This window comes from Rattus rattus, chromosome 14, assembly GCF_011064425.1.
Source record: "Rattus rattus isolate New Zealand chromosome 14, Rrattus_CSIRO_v1, whole genome shotgun sequence".
Classification (NCBI taxonomy): Eukaryota; Metazoa; Chordata; class Mammalia; order Rodentia; family Muridae; genus Rattus; species Rattus rattus.
The window spans coordinates 80545654-80565602 of NC_046167.1; the positions used below are offsets into that span (position 1 = coordinate 80545654).

Below are 19949 nucleotides of genomic sequence, written 5' to 3' on the forward strand. Positions count from 1 at the left end.
CCCTACCAGGGCAGAGTCCCCTGCTGCCGGAGACCGAGAAACAAACACAGGCTTTCGTTTGGTTCTTACGCAAGCTCCTCTCATGATAATAAATCGGGCCCCAAGAAATGCAAGCCAATGTTTTCTAAGATTGTAAGGGTAAAGCCCAGGGTGGAGATGTACGTGCCTTCCCATCCCGGAGCACAGACCTCTGCTTGCAAGCACTTAGCTGGAGTCGTGTCAGCAAAAGCTTCGTGATCCTTCCTGTCCTGGAGAAGGTGGGAGAGGAACGCTGTGACATTGTGACATTGTGACATCGTGACATTGTGACATCGTGACATCGTGACATTGTGACATCGCAGGCCCTGGACTTGCCTGTTACATTTGCCTTTTCTACTTGTTGATTGCCAAGAGTTCCTGATTAGGGGAAAACATTAACCGTTTCTTTTCTTTCCACAGTTGGGATTTTAAAACCCTTTTTCCTAAGGGAATAAAGAAATGTCAACTCTGCTTACATTTTTGTTTTTCTGATGACTTTGGGTTTTGGGTTTGTTTTTTTGTTTTGTTTTCTGTTTTTGTTTTATTTTATGTGTATCAGTGTATGCCTGCATGTATGTCTGTGGACCACGTGTGTATCATATATACAGAGGCCAGAAGAAAGTGTCAGATGGGTGTGAGTTACCATATGACTGAGCCTTGAACCCCAGTCCTTTGGATGGGCAGCCAGTGCTCTCAAGACTGAGCCAACCTTCTCTCTGACCCCATGGGACAGCTTGTATCCTGCTGACTTGGCAGTTTTTCCTGATTGAGGACAATTTTGCCTAGGGCCTGTGTGGTGGGGGCGGGGACAGGTAGCAAACAAACGCACTCGTAGGTTTTTCATGTTAGCTCTGACTGCCAAGCTTAGGAGCTAGTCGGTTTTTAACTGACAGTTGAACTGTCTCTGCCTCACAGAGCCCTGTGGCCAATGGCTATGATCTGTCACTCTCTTAGGTTGTCCCCAGAAGGCTGGTGGCATTTATAGGACCAGTCAGGCTTCACCCAGTTGGGGAAAGCTGAGGATGTATCAGGCTAGAGGATGTCACCCTGACCCGATCTCAAGGCAAATATATTTGACTTGCAAGTCTAAAGAGACCTTGATTCAAGTAATGTCCCAAACTATGAAGCACCAGAGGTCTGGGTTATAGTCAAGCATCCTGCCTTTTATTCTCTCTCTCCCAACCCCTCTCCATGCCTCCTCCCACCTCCCTTCCTCCATTTCTCCCCTCCTTCCCTCCCTCTCCCTCCCTTTCTCCTCCCTTCTTCTCTCCCTCTCTCTCTCTCTATGTCTCTGTGTCTCTCCCTCTGTCTCCCCCCCCACCGGTGTATGGTGTGTGTGTGTGTGTGTGTGTGTATGTATGTGTATGTGTATGTGTGTGCGCGCGCGTGCGTGCATTTTGAGGTAGCTTAGACTATCTTACTACATAGCTGAGGAAAGTCACTCACTCACTCAATCCTCCTGCCTCTGTCTCCTGAGCATTAGGAATACAGACATCAGGCACTGTGCCTAGCTAGGCTAACAATCTTTTTCTTAACATACAGACACACACACAAAATTTGTTTTTAAGCTAGGGTTCTGTGTGTCTCTAGTGTGTTTGAAATATGTATAAAAGCAAAATGAGAGAGGCAGCGCCCTTGCGAGTGAACTCCCTTCTCGGAGAGATTAAGTTGTGCTGTGCAGGATGCTGCTGATTGTTCTGGGCAGGCGCTGTAGAGAGCGCTCGCCACAGAGCTGGCTCTCACTTCCCGTTTCCTGCTCAGTGTCTGTCGCTCACCTGTGTTTGCTGAAAAGGCAGACTGTCTCTGGGTCCGCGGGTCGGAGTGCTCGTGCCTTCGGTTTTGAGATCTTAGCTTTGAAAGTCAAAATATTAAGGCAAACGCCTAACAGTCAGATAGGAGGGTCCACCTCTTGGTTTCCCCCTTGTGCCAGTGAGCTCTTGGGTCCACCTCCCCTCCACCTTCCTTCCTGTTCTGGGAGATTTTCCTTCTGTTTTGACAACTTGGGCTTTTACAAACATTTCCAGAAATAAGAACAAGCCAGGTGGGGTGAGCCCTGTTTCTTTGAGAACTCTATAACAAACGCATTTCTTTTTTAGGCTTCGGGCCAATTGAGCAAACGGTTTGCAGTCGTAATAATTTAAACAGTGGGAAGGTACAGAGAGCTGCAAAGCTCAACATCTATTTCCCATGCCCTCTGCCCGCCTCGTCTGCCCTTTCAAGGGTGTGTCGTGGATTTGCTGTCTTCTCGCTCGCTTCCCATTTGCTTGGACAAGACCAGCTTGAGTGGCAGTTTCACAAATTCTAGTGTAAGCTGTGTGAGAGGGGCTGCGTCCTCGGCTGCCTTGATCATCCTGCAGCCCAGATGAAAGGAAGACCAAAAGGGCTCGTGTTGAAGTGAGCCACAGTTGGGTTCCATTACTGTGAAGAGACACCATGACCAAGGCAGCTTTTGTAAGGGACATGTGTCGATGGGAAGGACTCAGGTCCATCACGCTGCGCCCAGCCAGCATTGAGGTAGAAGGTGTCCGCGTAGTAATCTGGAAGGCCTTGTGTGGTTTCATCTCGTCCTGGATGGTTTAGATGAGGAGGGTCTCAAAGGCAAACAGAAGACTGGCTTCCAGGCAGCTAGGAGGAGGGTCTCAAAGCCTGCCTACATAGTGACATACTTACTCCAACAAGGCCACGCCCACTCAATAAGGCCACACCCACTCCAATAAGACCACGCCTACTCTAATAAGGCCACACCTACTCCAAGAAGGCCACGCCTACTCTAATAAGGCTACACCTAGTCCAAAGAAGGCCACGCCCACTCAATAAGGCCACACCCACTCCAATAAGGCCACACCTACTCCAACAAGGCCACACCTACTCCAACAAGGCCACATCTCCTAATAGCGCCACTCCCTGGGCCAAGCATATTCAAACCACCACAGATCCTAAGATACAAAGCTTTCAGCTGGTCCCAAATCTACTCTAAGACTTTTAAAGTCATGGCAGTTGTGTTTTGAAAGTACTACAGGCTCTGACTGGGGCTGGCTTGTCTGGAGGGTAGAGCTGGAGCGTGGCTGTCTGCTTGATCTGGATCCTGCTCAATGTTAGCATTCTCTCTAAGCTCCACCCCCACAGTTACCTGGCAACAGCCAGGCGTGCCTGACTCACTATAAAAGGGGCTGCTTGCCCCATCCTTGCTCTCTTGCTCTTCCCCTCTTTCCCCTTTGTTCGTTCCCTCTCCATTCTCCTCTCCCCTTCTCTCCACGTGCTCATGGCCAGCCTCTACTCTACTCTATTTCTCTCTCTCTCTCTCTCTCTCTCTCTCTCTCTCTCTCTCTCTCTCTTTCTCTGCCCTACTACCCTCTTAACTCCCCTCCCCATGTCCTGAATAAACTCTGTTCTATTCTATATTGTCCGCCAAGTGGCTGGTCCCTCAGGCTGGTCCCTCCTTTATGTCTCAGCATGGGCCCACTGAGGCACCCCTTTTCCCCAGACCTCCATAGAACATATCCCCACTCTATCCTTTTATCAACACAATACTCATACTATCTGTCATGTCCAAACCTTGATCTGAGATGCTTTGTGAACCTCACCCTCCTCATGTAGACCACCTGGGGTGGGATGAAGCCACACAAGGACCTTCCAGAAGACTATGTGGATACCTTCCACCTCAAAGCTGGGCGGGCGCAGCGTGATGGGTCTGCGTCCTTCCCTTTGCCACATGTCTGCTTTGCCTAGGGAGTCTTCCTGCTCCTTGTCCCTCCAGATTTCCCTTGTTCTATCACAATTGTCTCCCTCCTGTAGCTGTTGTGAGGAGTAGATGTGATGGGGCATAAGGGGATTGCAAACTGGGACAACCACTCTGGAAATCAGTCTGCAGGTTCCTCAGAAAACTGGACGTAGTCCTACCTGAGGACCCAGCTGTACCACTCCTGGGCACATACCCAAAAGATGCTCCAACATACAACAAAGACACATGCTCCACTATGTTCATAATAGCTTTATTATAATAGCCAGAAGCTGGAAAGAACCCCGAATACCCTTCAACAGAGGAATGGATACAGAAAATGTGGTACATCTACACAATGGAGTACTACTCAGCTATCGAAAACAGTGACTTCATGAAATTCATAGGCAAATGGATGGAACTAGAAAGTATCTTCCTAAGTGAGGTAACCTAATCACAAAAGAACATACATGGTATGCACTCACTGATAAGTGGATATTGGCCCAAAAGCTCAAATTACCCAAGATACAATTCATAGACTACATGAAGCTCAAGAAGAAGGACGACCAAAGTGTGCATCAGTCCTTCTTTAAAGGGGTAACAAAAATATTCACAGGAGGAAAGACAGAGACAAAGTTTGGAGCAGAGACTGAAGGAAAGGCCATCCAAAGACAGCCCTGCCTGGGGATCCAGTCCATTTATATACAACCACCAAACCCAGACAATATTCCTGATGCCAAGAAGTGCATGCTGACAGGAGCCTGATATAGCTGTCTCCTGAGAGGCTCTGCCAGAGCCTGACAAATACAGAGGTGGATGCTCACAGCCAACCATTGAACTGGGAACAGGGTCCCTATTGGAGGAACTAGAGCTCCCAGGGACTAAACCACCATCCAAAGAGTACACATGGAGGGACCCATGGCTCCAACTGCATATGTAGCAGAGGATGGCCTTTCTGGTCACCATTGGGAGGAGAAGCTCTGGGTCCTGCCAAGGCTGGACCCCCTAGTATAGGGGAATGTCAGGGCTAGGAGGAAGGAAGGAGTGGGTGGATAGATGGAGAAAGAATGTCACAGAAGCAGGGGAAGGGGGATGGGAAAGGGGATAACATTTGAAATGTAAATAAAAGAAATTCAATAAAATAAAAGAATCCCTGAAGCAATGACTGTCACCTCACAGAGCTCTTCATGGGCCATTGCTACTTATTAGCAGGAGGGGCTCATATCCATATCAGTGGTGGCATATTGAAGGCCCTCAGCAACTATTCTCATTGTCACTTTCCTGTCACTTTGCATTTCCAGCTTCCCTAAATGGCTTGTCTTTCATGTCTTTGAATACCTTGTACCATAGGGTAGCACCTAGCATGGAGACACTGAGTACCTAGTACCATAGGATGGTGCCCAACATGGAGACACTGAGTACCTAGTATCGTAGGGTGGTGCCCAACATGGAGACACTGAGTACCTAGTACCATAGAGTGGCACCCAACATGGAGACACTGAGTACCTAGTACCATAGGGCAGCACCCAACATGAAGACACTGAGTACCTAGTACCATAGGGCAGCACCCAACATGGAGACACTGAGTACCTAGTACCATAGGGTGGCACCCAACATGGAGACGCTGAGTACCTAGTACCACAGAGTACCACCTACCCTGGAGAGAGAGTCTTTTTTCTGTAGCTCTGTTGCCTCATTAATAAATCTGCATTTGTTTGGACAGAATCTCATATTTGGAACATTCTTGACTTGGAAAGGGGGGGGCTCTTACGCTCATGCATGCTGGGATGGAGAATCTGTCACATGGGATCCTTTCAGAAACGACAAAAGCCATTCTGCTGTCCCTGTGTAATTTCATAACACAGGATAATGATGGAAATAACCCGAACAACCAAGAAATCACAGCATCATTGTACGTGACAGATCATTTCAATGGTTAACATGCTTTCATTTCAATTAACATTCATTATTTTGTCTCCGGTTCAGAATAGCCACCATGTCAACAATCTGGGTATCTCCCATCCCTGTTTTAGAACCAATTAGTTTTGATTTTGCAAACAAATTCAATTTTATTCTTGAATGGGCAGTCTGATATTAACATGAGAACAGAATGCGTGCGGTCCTTGGACGACAGCAACCGGAACACTGCTATTACCGGGGAGAGATCGTCCATTGATGGGTCCTCGCACCTCTGAGCTGACAGGCCGATCTCAGACAGGCAAGCGGAGGACAGAGAAAGCTGTGGAATAAACCCAGTGATGGGGACTGACTAGATAGCATTGGTTTCTCTACCTGTGAACGGTCCTAATGGTGGCCATCCCTAGAGAGTCACTGTGAGTGCCTAAGTTAGAGGTGCATTTGCACCTCTAGATTGGCGAGTGCTTGGGCAATTACTTCCTCTCTGGACTTGCTTTACCCCTTCAGCAGCTGTTCACACGCAGGAGGAAGCAGTTCTACCACCGACGCTCAGACACGGTTGTGTGCTGCGTGTGAGGAACAAGAACCCTCCTTCAGGGACTTGGAAGAAAAGGCAACATGCCTACTGTGTGTGCTTTTATCAGCCACCCATGCTCAACCCTCCCTCCCTCTTGCCATTAAAATATTCTGACAGAAACTGCTGGATTTCACCCAGCAGGATTAGATTGGTAAATTTGTTTATTGCTGAAAAAAACTGATTGCTCTGCCACCTTTGTGCTGTGGGCCCTGACGATGGCGCCGCTCCACAAGTGAACTGTCAGGTCATAGCCAATGTCCTCAGACCGCCTTGCTGCAGGTGTGTGGTGACGGCGGAGACAGGATAGCTGAGTCCAAAGCAAGAGCAGGGAGCGGCGTGGAAAGCCAATGTGAAAGGTGACATTTACGAGAACCTGGACAGGAACGGCCTGGAAGAGTGTTGCCAGGATCAGACCAGCCCATCCGACTGGTCTCTCTGGTCACCTTTAAGTGTGTGATCGAATCCACGGCTGCCGAACTGTTCACATTCATACAGTGAGTACGGACAGACAGGCTTACTAATGCATTCTGTAGACGTCTTCTGATGGCCGCTCCAAAGAACATTTTGAGAGCAAGGTAAATTCAACGTGACATCCACACGCGGTGCTGTGTAGCCCCCCAAGCTTGTTAGAGCTGGTTGCGGTTTGCATCCAGCCTGGTAGTATTTGTTGATGAATTGCTCTCTTCATGTTTCTATTCCAGCTTACCTTTCTCTATCGATGGCACTAAACTTAGTATTTCTCGATTACTTAAAGGACCCTGTGTAATGAACGATGAAAATATAGAAAAATTAACCATCCTTCCTCTCAGAGGCAGGCAGAGGAGGAAGGATTGATGAGAGCGGTCTTCTTAAGAATGAACAGAAAGAACCAACCGCTGTCCTTCTAGAGCATACAGTAGCCTCAGGAGGACAGACACAGAAACACCGCTCTGTGTTGCAGTCACTGTTACCCCTGGGTCTGATTACGATGCAGTGTTGGAAAACCCTTGCTATGATCGACTGTGTGTAGGACGGTCATGGGGTTGGGAAAGAGTTAAGAGAAGGCAATGGACTAAAAGCTTGAACTAGAATAGGCTTTCTGAAGATCAGAAGCCACCATCACACTCAAATCTGAATGCTACATAGGACAGACGTGGACGCTGCCCAAACTGGCTGGACATAGACCCCACAGGCCCAGTGAGGAAGGTGGTATGGACAGGGCACAGGGAGGGGAATATGGCGTTCATCCTCTTACACATGTGCTCTTTTGGTATAGATGTAGACTTTACTATTTGGCCAGGTAGTGTCAAGGTGCTTGTCTGGGGACTCTGATCTGGAAGTGATTACTAGCCATGGTGAAGGCTGCCTGTGAGGGGACCTCAGGAGGCTTCCCTCCCAGTGAGCTGGCCTTTGGAGAAAGGAGAGCAGGGGTGGGAGACAGATGTAGCTAGGAGGAAGGAGAAGTACATCAGGGAAAGGGTGATGCCCCATGAGCCAGAGTCATCACTGATGGGCTCTAGCAACAGCTGAGTGTGGGTGGAACAAAACCTGGCCAGTGTGTGTGTGTGTGTGTGTGTGTGTGTGTGTGTGTGTGTGTGTGTGTGTGTGTGTGTGTGTACACATGTGGATGTGTGTATACACAGGTGGGAGCCCTAGTTAGTGTGTGTACATGAAGATGTGCGGACATCCAGGTTGGTGACTGGGTCTAAGCAAACAGTAAGACTATTAAGAAAAGACTGTGACAATTTACCACCAAACTCAGAGTCTGTAGTGCAACCAAGGAGACAGGAAAGAGAAGGGTTTGTGCATGAGAATCATACGATCAGATATGTAGTTAATAACCATTCTTGTCCTTCAGAAGCATAAATGCTGGGAAATTTGGTAGACTTATTACAGAAACACTGAGGGGAAGCCGTTCAAGAAACAGCAGGAGTGCTGGTGACAGATACACTGGTTGTCTATAGGGGCTCATAGGCCATGGGGGCTGATGTCCTGCTTGTCTATCTGTAGGGGCCTCAGAGGCCATGGGGGCAGATGCTCTGGTTGTCTCTAGGGCAGGCTTATAGGCCATGGTGGTCAATGCTCTGGTTGTCCAAAGGGGTTCATAGGCCAGGCTTTTCTTTGGAGTGTCATCAACCTACAGGAGATGAGGCTACCTCTCGGTCTTCTCAGGCAGAGATGAGTCAGCCCAGTGGCTAGGGAAAGGCTGACAAGACCTTGCTCCAGACCGAACGCTGTGTCACCAGCACTGATGACTGTCTGTGACACGAGGCATAGTGTTTCTATCAAGACCGTTTTACCGGATCTCACTCTTTATTGACTTGGAAATTGAAGTGTTTGAGTCAGAACTCCTAGTCACTTGCCTTGACTGAAGTGGTCATTTTTCTTGTTATGACTTTACGGAGTAATCAGAATGTACACAGACATCAGGGAAGCTAACCCCCCTTGCCTTACATCAGTGGCACATAGCGTTACATTCTTGACTCCTAGAGCAATAACACAGGTCGCGTGCCATTTCCACCACTGGGTTGAAATAGGGAACACCTAGGATTGCTCCCATCTGACAGGGGTGCCAGAGTCTCTGGAACCAGTAGAGACTGGAATGTGTAGGTTTTGTACTAAAAGTCTCCCTGGCATCCATGACCACCCGGTGAGTGCTCTCCTCTGCAGGTGGAGAGCTAGTGTGCCATGTTTCCTAAAGAGGTGGTTATGTAACTGAGTCCTCACAATGAGAGTTTGGATCCCCAGTAGGAGACTCAAGACAGACAGACAGACACACACACACACACACACACAGCCCTAAATAAAGTGTAAAACTGTAGAGTCCATTGCCAATGAATACCAGCATAAAACACTCCCACACCTAAGGCTCAGGGAACATTTTAGAACAGGGGCGGAAAGTGTGTATGAGCCAAAGGACCAGGGAAATTTCTGTGAGTCTGTGTCTCCCACCAATGTAAAGACTAATCCCATAAGACTTCGCCAACATGGGTGTCTAAACCGAGCTGAACAAAGGCAGTGACAAAAACATGCTGCACTAGACATGGGCTGTAAGCATCAACCCTGCACAAAGAACTATGGGTAACTAAGGAATGCTGGGAATTTCAGAAATCTTCTCCCAGAAAGGGGATTCCAGTCAGTTATTCATTACCAAGCAGTCAGCCCTGTATACACATGCATACAAGTAACATTATCAACATCAGTTTTAGCATACCTACCCAATCTATCATTCACTGAGCCTGCAGTTAGCTGAACACTGACAGCTACATGGCAAGCATTGCAAAACCTCCACCCAGTAGTGATACCTTGAACAATTATGAGGCGCCATAACTCTAGTGGGTATCAGCCACCCTCACCTCCTTGCCTCCCTTAAAGACTTTAATTTAATGGTGAAGTTCAGGTTCAGAGAGAGAGAACACTTGTCATGAGCTGATGATTGATTGCTGGCTCCGACTTTGCAGTGGTCACCTCCCTCCCCTTCCTCCCCTGCCTTTGACTAAACTCTCTGAGGTTTCTTTCTCCTGAAGCATCCCTACACCCAGTCATGCTCACTCCAGGACTTTATAGCTCCTTTTGGAAGCTCAGACCAAGAATTGTTTCCACCTTGTGGGGCCTAAACCCAGGAGAAGGGCTACCAACTGTAAGCATATGTCCTTGTTTTTGCTGACTCTCTGTCAGCGACGGACAATGTGCTATGCGAATGATGATAAATGTGAGGTGCTCTGTTGAAGAAATTGTGGACTCTAATGTTAACCCTGTGCTGCAAGCCGGCTTCTCTGCTGTGGTGAGCCTCACATGAGTGTATGTGCCGGTTGACTGAGTCAGGCCTTGAATGAGTTAGACATGTTCTGCTGAAAAATAATAGCCCTCAAGTCCATGTGATTCACACATTCAAGTGATGAATGTCTTCCATCCAAGATAGAGAGGTAAAGTCAATATAGGTAGCTTGGGGAAGCAGGCAGACCCCTGACAGTATAGACAAGAGTGCCCTTAAAGAATTTTAAAGCTACTTTTCTAGGTTGGACTCAGCTGGGCTGTGGTGGTTCGAATAAGAATGACCTCATTAGGTTCATATAGTTGAAGATTTGATCCCCAGTTGGTGGAACTGTTTGGGAAGGACTGGAGGTGTGGCCTTGTTGGAGGAGGTTTTTAGATCTCCAAAGACTAGCATCATTCCCATTGCGCTCTCTGCCTCCTGCTTGAGGGCCAAGATGTGAGCTCTCAGCTCTAACGCTATGAAACGTCTGCCTTGGTTAGGGCTACTAGTTCTATGAAGAGAAACACCATGGCCAAGGCAACTTAGACAGTGTTTAATTTGAAGGCTCACAGTTTCCAGATGTTAGCATCTATGATCACCATAGCAGGTAGCATAGCAGCAGGCAGGCGGACATAATGCTGACACAGCACCTAGGAGTTTATATCCTGATCTGAAAGTTGGAGATAGATAAATTGAAAGATAGATGATAGATAGATAGATAGATAGATAGATAGATAGATAGATAGATAGATAGATAGATAGGATAGATGACAGATAGATAAGTAGATAGGTAGATGATAGGAAGATAGATGATAGGTAGATAAATGAAAAGATAGGTGATAGATGGAAAATAGATGGATGGATGAATGGACTAACAGACAGACAGACAGACAGAGTGCATGCTAACTGGGAGTCATGGGTTTGGAAACCTCAAAGCACACTCCTCAACGATGCTCCCCCCTCCTACACATCCTGATCCTTCCCAAACAGTTCCGCCAACTGGGGACCAAGCATTCAAACATATGAGTCTTTGGTGGGGGGCAGCATTCTCATCCCAAACCACAAACTATAAGACCGATTAAATGTTGTTTCTTTTATGAGTTACCTTGGTCACGGTGTTCTGTGGCAGCCATAGACTAGTAACTAAGACATTGTCCGAGGCACGGCTTCAACCCTGGAGACTCTCCGGGGGCCCTAGGGCCCTACCACCAATCAAATCCATAACTTCAGACAGAACTCCGCCTCTCTCAGAGTTTCCAGTTCCCTCTTCAGCCAAGCAAACCAGGTGACTCCTAGGTGATAAAGACCCACCTAGACCTTTGTTCTCTGAGTCTTTGGTCCGAAAGGTTCAGACGTGTTTTCTCTCCAGCCTGGATACCTGGTAGCCTCAGGCAGCTATGCTGTGGGTATGAACTGATTCCCTTTGATGTTGCTCTCAAGGAATTCTCCAAACACTCTCTCCTCACCCCCACTGCCTCCCTTAAATTACTAATGAATGTGTGAGGTGGTGTAAGAACCAGTTAGTGTTTGCTGGGCTCCTCTTCAGCCCCTCCCCCCTCCCCCATTCTTCTCATTTGCAGGAGGGTCGCTCACCTGGGACACCACAGGTGCATTCCTGAGGGATTAGGGGTATTGGGTCTGGCAGAACTGGTTCCTTCTAGCTTCACCACTTGTAGTGGTTAAAGACCCTCCTGATTTCTTGTCATGTTTCCATACAATGGCAATGTCTTTCTTGAGAGTCTCATCTATTGGGAAAACAATTGTAATATCTGCCCCTTGTACTGCTTCTTGTTTTGAGGGTTGCACTGGTGATAATTGTCGCTGTAAAGATAAGTACCTGAGAAAATCAACTTGAAGGGAGGAATCACACATTTTTGGCTCCAAGAAGGCAGAGGTTTTGGTCCACAGTCTTTGGCTCCAGTGATGTTGGGCCTATGGTGGGATGGAGCACTAGGGTGGATGAAGCGGGTGCTTGTAACAGAGGCTCCTCAGACAGGAAATGAAGGAAAGGAGCAGAGGAAGAGACTAGAGCGTGTAGCTCCTGAGGACAGGCCTCTTCCCTGCAGATCTTCCTCCTTCTAGGTCTTGCCTGCAACTTGCGATTCCTTCATGTTTACATCCATTAGGAGCTTACTTTGATATCTCAGAGCCCCCAGGAACCAACAGTTTCCTAAAAGCACATCAACTAGCAAACAAGCTCCCAGTTTATCAGTCCACGGGGACATTTCCTACAGAGACCCACTGGGGCATTTCCCACAAACAGTTCCCTAGTATATCAATCCCTTTGGGGGCATTTCCCAAACAGGTCCCCAATACATCAGGCCTTAGGGCATTTTCTGCAAACAGGCCCCCAGTATATCATGCATTTTGGGATGTTTCCCATAAACACATCACCAGTACATCGGCCTGTTGGGGCATTTTGAATGCAAGCCATAACACATGATTTTTTTTTTTTTTTTAATAACAGCCACCAGAAGGAGTTTCTGTTTCCTTCACTTATAGATGAGAAATTGGGATTTTAGCGTTAACTGTCTTGTCAAGGTCACCCCATACTTAAGTGGTAGAGCGGAGTATCTGCTGTGTTTTCTGGCTACAGAGTCCACAGACTGCTTACCACGTGGGGGTGATTGGCATAGCAAAACACCTTGAGGGAATCATAGCTACCCCATTAATGGGCAGTGCTGGGGGCCTGGGTGACGAGCACCGCAAAGGTGTTAGCCCTTGGCCCATAGGAGTCACAGCAAGTGAACTGCATAGAGATCAGCCTCAGCTAAGGGAGAACGGGTCCCAGCAACTGCAGGCTGCAGCTTTCCCTCAGTGGGATCAGAGATGGTCCTTTTTGTGGACAGAGCCATGGTGGTAGTGCCACTTACTGTGACAGACATGCGAAGGGGAAACTGGAGTGGAAGAGGAGACTCGTGGCGATGTTAGCAGTGGAAGTGACATCACCACAGAGCCTTTGCTAAGTGGCAAGTCGACAGTGGTGTTTGGAGTAAATCTGTATAGAGTGCTCCCACAGTAGCGCCCTCTGTCAATATAGAGTATAAGGCAGTTTGGGACACGTGTGATGTGTTGAACCAGGCGCTGGGGCTCACTGGGATGGTCTCTCTCATTGTTTTCTGAAGTGTCTGTGATGTTTCTTACATGTGGGTATGTGATGTTTTGCAATGTTTTAATTTTGTTGGTTCAGCTAGTGGGTGGATCTCATGCTTTAGAGGGAAAACCTCCTGATGCCGCTTAATGACTTGGAACAAATGGGGGTGCTGGCTAGCGTCCCTTGGGCCTCTTTTGGACGCTTTCCTGTCTGTATTTAGCTGTGTTCTTCGGGAACAACCTGGGAGAAACACCAGCGAGGGCAGAATTTTGACTAACGCGTCCCCTCTTTTTCCTTCCTTAGGCAAAAGAAGGGGAGTGTGGCTCACAAGCACTGGGTCGGACCTTCGAATCTGGTTAAATGCAAGCCTTGCCCCGTGGCGCAGTCAGCGATGGTCTGCGGGTCTGACGGCCACACGTACACGTCCAAGGTTGGTCTTGTTGTTTTGCCTTATTATAAAAATCACTGCAGGTCTGTTTGTCAAGTCTCTGTGCTTCTGTGGGCAGCCTGGTTGTTCTGGGCCTTGCCCTGGAGGAGACACAGACTCTGAACTAGATAATTCTGGCCAAGGAGATGGCGATTGCAGTGGCTGAAGGCCAAGCGGGGAGTGAGATGCACGATGCAGAGTTTGACCCAGTGGAGAAGCAGCCTAGGAGTTGGTGCTACTGATGGAGAAGCAGAGCCCTGGTACTTCCCACCTCAGCTGCCTCCTTGGCTTTCAGTGATGTTTTATAGAGTGGTGTCTATAGCTAGTGAGTTCTTATAAAGAATACCTCAGTCACCCTGGGTCACATTGCTGTGCGGGTCTCAAGCGTTTCTGCCTGATCCCTTGTGCCTTTCCCTCAGTGCACATCGTTGTGTTGTCTGTGCTGCCCAGGCTGATCTTCACAGTGCAAACCACACAAGCCTGGGATGATCTCTTCCCTGCTGCTCTCTTCAGGCTTAGTGGCATCACAGAGCCCAGGGCTGCTTTCCCTCTGTGCTTTCTGTGGTGCACAGACCAGCTAGACTCATGTCTTCCGTTTTAGTGCTCCAGGAGTGTAGCCATGGCACAGTCAGTCCATTTATTCGCTCGGTGGGTATCGTTGGCAGCCTTGCTGTGTTCCAGACAGTGTGCTAAGAGCTGAGACAATACAATCTAGTAGAGCTAAAGCAGATGGCTTTTGTCTTGGGCAGAGTCGTAATCCTCCCCCTCTCCAAGTGCAGACCTACTCTGGGAGTTAGAACTACTCTGTCCGTGGTCAGGGCTAGTGCATCCTGCCCACAAACCACCAGCACATCTCAGTTTCTCCTTCCTTCGTCCTCCTGATCTCAGATAGAATTGATTAGAAACAGATTTTAGTAATGGTCTGATTCCGATACCTGAAACATGTATAGGTTAGTGGGTTTACAAGCATCCCTGAAAATTTATTCTTGTCCCTTGCCATTCTCGAAGTCAGGTCCTGCTTTTATTTTCTTTCGCTGAAACCCAGATGCCAGGCATGTGGACAGTTGCCAAGAGGGCAAGGTAAAATGCAGAGTTGACATAGCAAGTCCTGGGTGGACCTGAGCTGCAGAGCCACAGTGCCCTGTCTAATGCATTGGCCCAAAGGGCTGTCAGTTGCCCAAGAACTGTGTCAGAAGCCTTGCTGATCAAAGCTCTCCTATAGTCTGGCCTGTGTATGAAGTAGGGGCTGCTTTCAGGTGCAGGTGGATAACTTGCTTACAACGCAGGATTTTTACTGGGAAAATTCCACCCCAATGACTCCTCCCTTTCGGAAGAGAACCGGCCTCAACTGAGTCAAGCCAAGCACTCAGAGGCCTTCCTCATCCCCAAAACCGCTGTTTTGATGAGATGAGTCTACGTCCCCCAGCCTCGTGCAACTATTTTCCTGGAGCAAAAGAAAAAGACATAAGGTAGCTCATCGAACGTTGTCGTTAGTATATGATATGTTCATCTTCTGCTGCCATCATAAAGCACCTGAGATAATCAGCTTTCAGAGGTGGATAGTTTGTCTTGGCTGGTGGCCTCAGAGGTCTCATTCCATCATTTGGCATCATTGCTTTGTGCTTGGGCAGGCACAGTTCAACCTGGAGGTACTTGCCATGAGACATAAGAGTTCCGTTCATCGTATGGTGGCCATACAAAGGAAAGGAATTGAAGGGACATGAGACCCCAATATCTTCAGCTAAAGGACACTAGGGGCTTTCCTCAGCCTTACACCCACCACCTAAGGTCAAGACTAAGCCAAGTACCAGCTTCCCGTCTCGGGTCAAGGCTAGGCCAAGTTCTATTCTTCACCCACAGTTCTCTGGAGGAGTAGGGACAGTCTTGAAAAACCAACGAATATCCTGACTGATAGTCACCTGACCCCCTGGATAGAGTTCAAATGAGTGTCATATGCTTGCTAGCCAATAGAGTCAAAGGTCAATATGCTTAGCCAATAAGTTTAAACTGTAACCTTGCTGGTGTAACCTGTACCCCTAAAAAGTATAAAACTGCCTGTTACAGCCATTTGGGGTTGCTTTCTAGTCACTTGCCACAAGGGGTGATTGAAGGTTGATCCCAACGCGCCAGAAAATAAACCTCTTGTGTTTGCATCGAACTCCATCCTCATTTCTCATTTGGGGGGTCTCCTGGTAGTTAAGACTCACTTTGAGCCTTACACCACCATGGACATAGTCTCAGTGATCTAACCTCTTCCCTCTGAGTTCTACCTTCCGAAGGTCCTACTGTCTTCAGTAGTACCATGGACTGGGGTCAAGCCTTTGAGATTTAGGCTGTTGATAGGTATTCCAGATCCAAACAACAGTAAGGTTCCTTGGGACATGACTTATGACAGATTATGATGCTCATGGTCTTCTCCCTGGGTGTATGTGGTCTATCCACTTCAATGACATTAAAATTAAAAAGCAGAGTTTTGAGACCAGGAAGCTGTGGGACCAGGAAGAGCAGGCCTGGAGAAGAGTGGGATTGAGGCCTGTTCAAACCCTGGAAATCTCATCCTGAGATTGGAAGGAGTAGGACCTCTCCCTCTCCCCTGCCTTGGACATTCATGTCCTGATATGTAGCCCTGTGGCCCTACTCTTACCTTACCAGAGGTCACATAGCCATAGCTAGTAGTCAGGTTAAATTTCCTCTCTCCTTATAAGGTCATATCCAGCAGCACCTGAAACTCCTTCCTATGCAAATGAGGCATCCCTAGAACTCTGGCTTGGACCAATGATGTACACTCAACTGAGTCCCTACTCATCCCCAAAGGTTTAAATGACCTTTGTCCCCACCAATTAAACTGAATCAGCTCTTCAAAGCTGCTCCTGGATGTGTGTGTTCTTTACCCATGCACTCACTGCTAACCAAGACCCTGTACTGCACCCACCTGCCTGGGCTAAGCTTCCTGTGGCTACCCTGATGGGAAGAAGTGCTCACAGAGCTGCACAGACTTCTGGGAATGACAGCATTGTAGAGGAGGTGATGTTGGGTCCTGGTTCAAGTGTCCCCTTGTTCTGCCTTTGCTCCTTGTTAATGTCACAAATCAAATATGGTTGAGTCCTAAGCCTTATACTGATTGCTTAAGGCCTGTGAGGCAGAGGCCAGTTGTTAACCATTATGGTATTCAGCGGGGCTTTCCCCCAGAGGGCATATATCCATTTGATCAGGTTTGCTTTTTTTGTTGTTGTTGTTTTTACTTATTAACCCTAGAGGGGCCTCTTGTTTACTCGGGTTCAAAAAGACGTTCAGGTCATACAGACAAACTTTGGAGAATGCTGACAGAGGCTCAGCTAACATGACTGAATGAATTAACTAATAACAATCACTGACATCCTGTCCCCTGGAGCCATGACCTTTCTAGGTCATCAATGCTGGAAAACAGAAGACTGGGGGAGATAGTGGCGCGCATGTAGGCAGAAGTGATTTTATTTTATGAAGTCAAACCTATGAAAATAATCTTCAGCCAAAGTCCAGCCCAGGCCTGGCACCACCGTAGGCGAGCGGGCCCTGTTTTCCAGTTGAATTGTCCATCTCTTCAGGATGGGCCTGATGGTGGTAGAGAGTCAATGAAGGCAGAACAAAGGAGCCAGCTTTTCAGGCTGGCCATGAAGCAGGTGGCTTTCCAGGGGACACATTGGCCAAGCTTTGTTACTGCCTCTGTCCAGGATAGTTGGAGGCTTCTAGAACCAGTAGACGGGGGTTACACTCAGGAGTAGCATTCTACAGCAAGGATTTCCCAATACATCAACCCCAGAGGTACCACGTAGAGGTCTGACTCCCCAGAACCTAAGATCGGTGCACAAGCTTGCAGTCTCCAGATGACAGATGGCATCACATGGAAAGCAAACCCAACGTTGCCACTCGCTGCAGAGTGTGAAGCAGGCTCTGACCCTTACTTAGCCTCTAGGCGAGAAAGTGTCACGTCACTTTCTTAATTTCTTTTTTTGATATATTCTTCCCTCCGCAAAGAACGAATGTATTACAGAAGCTCAAAGGTCGGTGTTAAACAGGGCACTGAAGAGCAGAGTCATCGTGCAGGTCCAAAATGGGGAGAATGCCCCATTTGCGTGGAGCTTGTAAGGAAAACAGGCACACTGGAAAGCAATCTACTTTGATTACAGCAGGTGGTCAGTCACATACAAGTTTACGTACTTGGAGGCCAGACCTCGTGGGAGGATATTAAGTTATTAAGTACACCGATCTTGGGTGGGATTAATGTTAACCGTGTGGATAAAGTTCTCCCAAGAATGAGCTACTCTTTAAAGAGTGAGACTGGATCCCACCCCAGGCCCTGGGCTCCTACGTCATAATGCTACTTACACATGTTCTCACTGTGATGCCATTACCATGACAATTATGGGGCATGTGGTTGCCAAGGGACTCTCTGAGCCCAACAAAAACTTTTTCTTCGTACATTACCCAACCTCAGGCATTTCGTCATAGCAGCAGTGGGTTAAGACAATCGTTGCTTAGATAAGGGGCATTGAAGGCACTTTGGGAGCACTGAGTAGGGTCACTCTCATTAGTTTAGAGGAATAGGCAGTTGTGTCAGAGAAAGCCATGGTCCTAGCAAGATCTTGTGGCTGAAAAGAATCATACATCAAAAGGAACAGGATCTAGATCAGCAAAAGGGGAGAAGGGCTTGAATAAAAGAAAGGCAAGGTACACAGAGGGGCTCAGGCAGTGTCATTGTGGTGGGTCACCTGTCAGAGAGTTGGGCTGATACAGAAACTCCATGCCCATAAAGGACATGCTCCCAGCATGCCTTGCCCTGTGCAATCTCTGAAGGGGTAGGGGTATTTTCTTCCACAGCAGCCCTTAAAACCACATCTCTTCCTTGCATCCAGACGTGAGTGAGCCCATTTGCTGACTATATAGAAACGATCAGTCACATTCAGCCGTTTGAAGACCACAAAGAAATTGGAACTTTGGCTTGTAAGATTTGGGGGAATCCCATCAAAGAGTCACAGTCTAGGATTTGGCTGCCTTCGTGTAGAGTGGCAGTGTATGGGATGGGACCGTATGCTGGTGACAGAGGGACCTACTGGCATCAAGAACTTCACAGTGTTTTTTGACATGTGTAGGAAACAGGGAAGATTAGCCTGGCCTTGGTGACTGATGGATTTGAAACACATAAAAGTCATCCCAGCTACAGGCTCGGTGTACGGGTACATCTTCATCCTAGCAGAGCTTGCAAATCCCTCGGTCAGCAGAGTTAGGATGTGCCTGTTATGTTTGGAGCACGATCATTTGCAAACCTCTCTGCTTTCTCTGCTTGTCTCTGTGTAGCTCAATGGAGGCTGAAAGGATAGAACGGGAACAGAGAGTCCAGGCTGCTGTTGGATTTTGTCTCCATTCATCAGGGAAGTTTGTGGTCATCTTCCATTCAGGGGGGCTAGTCTGGGTTTCCTTTAGAAACAGTAGCAGATCCAGAGTGATGCTTAGGTCTTGGGAGTTCAGAGAGGGCCAGGGGTTGGGCCTGGCTGAGACTGCTTCTCGTAGCATGAAATATTTAAAAGACAATTCCCACGATACAGCTGTCACACATGCCCCACGCGCCCAAATTCCCATAGCTGGCGGAACCCAGCTGAGTCACCATGTGAAGGAAAACACCACACAATCTTAGTTTATAATCAACAGGTAACAGAATCACTGGGCACAGCGACCAGCATCCTAGTTTGTAAGCTATTCCAATTTATAAAAGCGGATGCCAGCAGATCCACCACCTGAACTGGGGGGGGGGGGCCGCGGGGGTTCTCCCCAACCTACATTGTGTCCATCATCTCTTCAGTCCAAAAGGCCTTATCTTTCTCCTGCTTCCCCTCTGCCACGCCCCGACCTGGAAGTCCCGCCCACTCATTCAGTGATTGGCTCCTTGAAATCTTTATTCATTAGGGGAAGGTTCTGCCACAGAGAGTTTCAAACAGGAAAATGATATCCAATATGGTTTCCCGTGCACCTGACGACCACGACTCTTCCCCATTCGGGTACATGCTATCCAGGACTGCCGCCCACATGGTACTTAAAATGCAGGAGCCTTTCTTATGAAGGGTACATGATTCGAATATATTTCTTTCAGTTCAGATACCTGGACCAATCAGGCCCTGGCCCTGGAGGGAGTCTCATTGCCCGGATCTTTCCCGGGGAGTTTGTTGGCCATGTTGGCTGAAGCTCTAAGAACCACAATGGCTCCTTTCCAAACCAGGATGTGGGACTGGCCTCTCTCAATGGCACAGGGTTCTGGAAAGTTAGCGCCGTTCCCTGGCACCTGCCTGGCTGTTGATAATTGGAAAACAAGCAGGCAAACACCCATCTGGTCTCCTCCTCTCCTCCCCACATCTACTTCCTTAAAAGCTGTTAAGCAATTAGCAAATGGGTCGTTTACGTCTAGACACCGAAGAAAGATGCAGAGTTAAG

General features: G+C 48.1%; 1 protein-coding gene across 2 annotated transcripts in view; it reads left to right on the plus strand.

Moving 5' to 3' along the window:
- Window positions 1–19949, plus strand: part of Spock1 (SPARC (osteonectin), cwcv and kazal like domains proteoglycan 1) — a 473240-nt gene that overhangs the window by 337671 nt on the left and 115620 nt on the right. For both annotated transcript variants that reach the window (XM_032884270.1, XM_032884269.1), the window contains one exon: window positions 13364–13490. In XM_032884270.1, the coding sequence (XP_032740161.1) occupies window positions 13364–13490 (127 nt within the window). The remainder of the gene's footprint in view (window positions 1–13363; window positions 13491–19949) is intronic.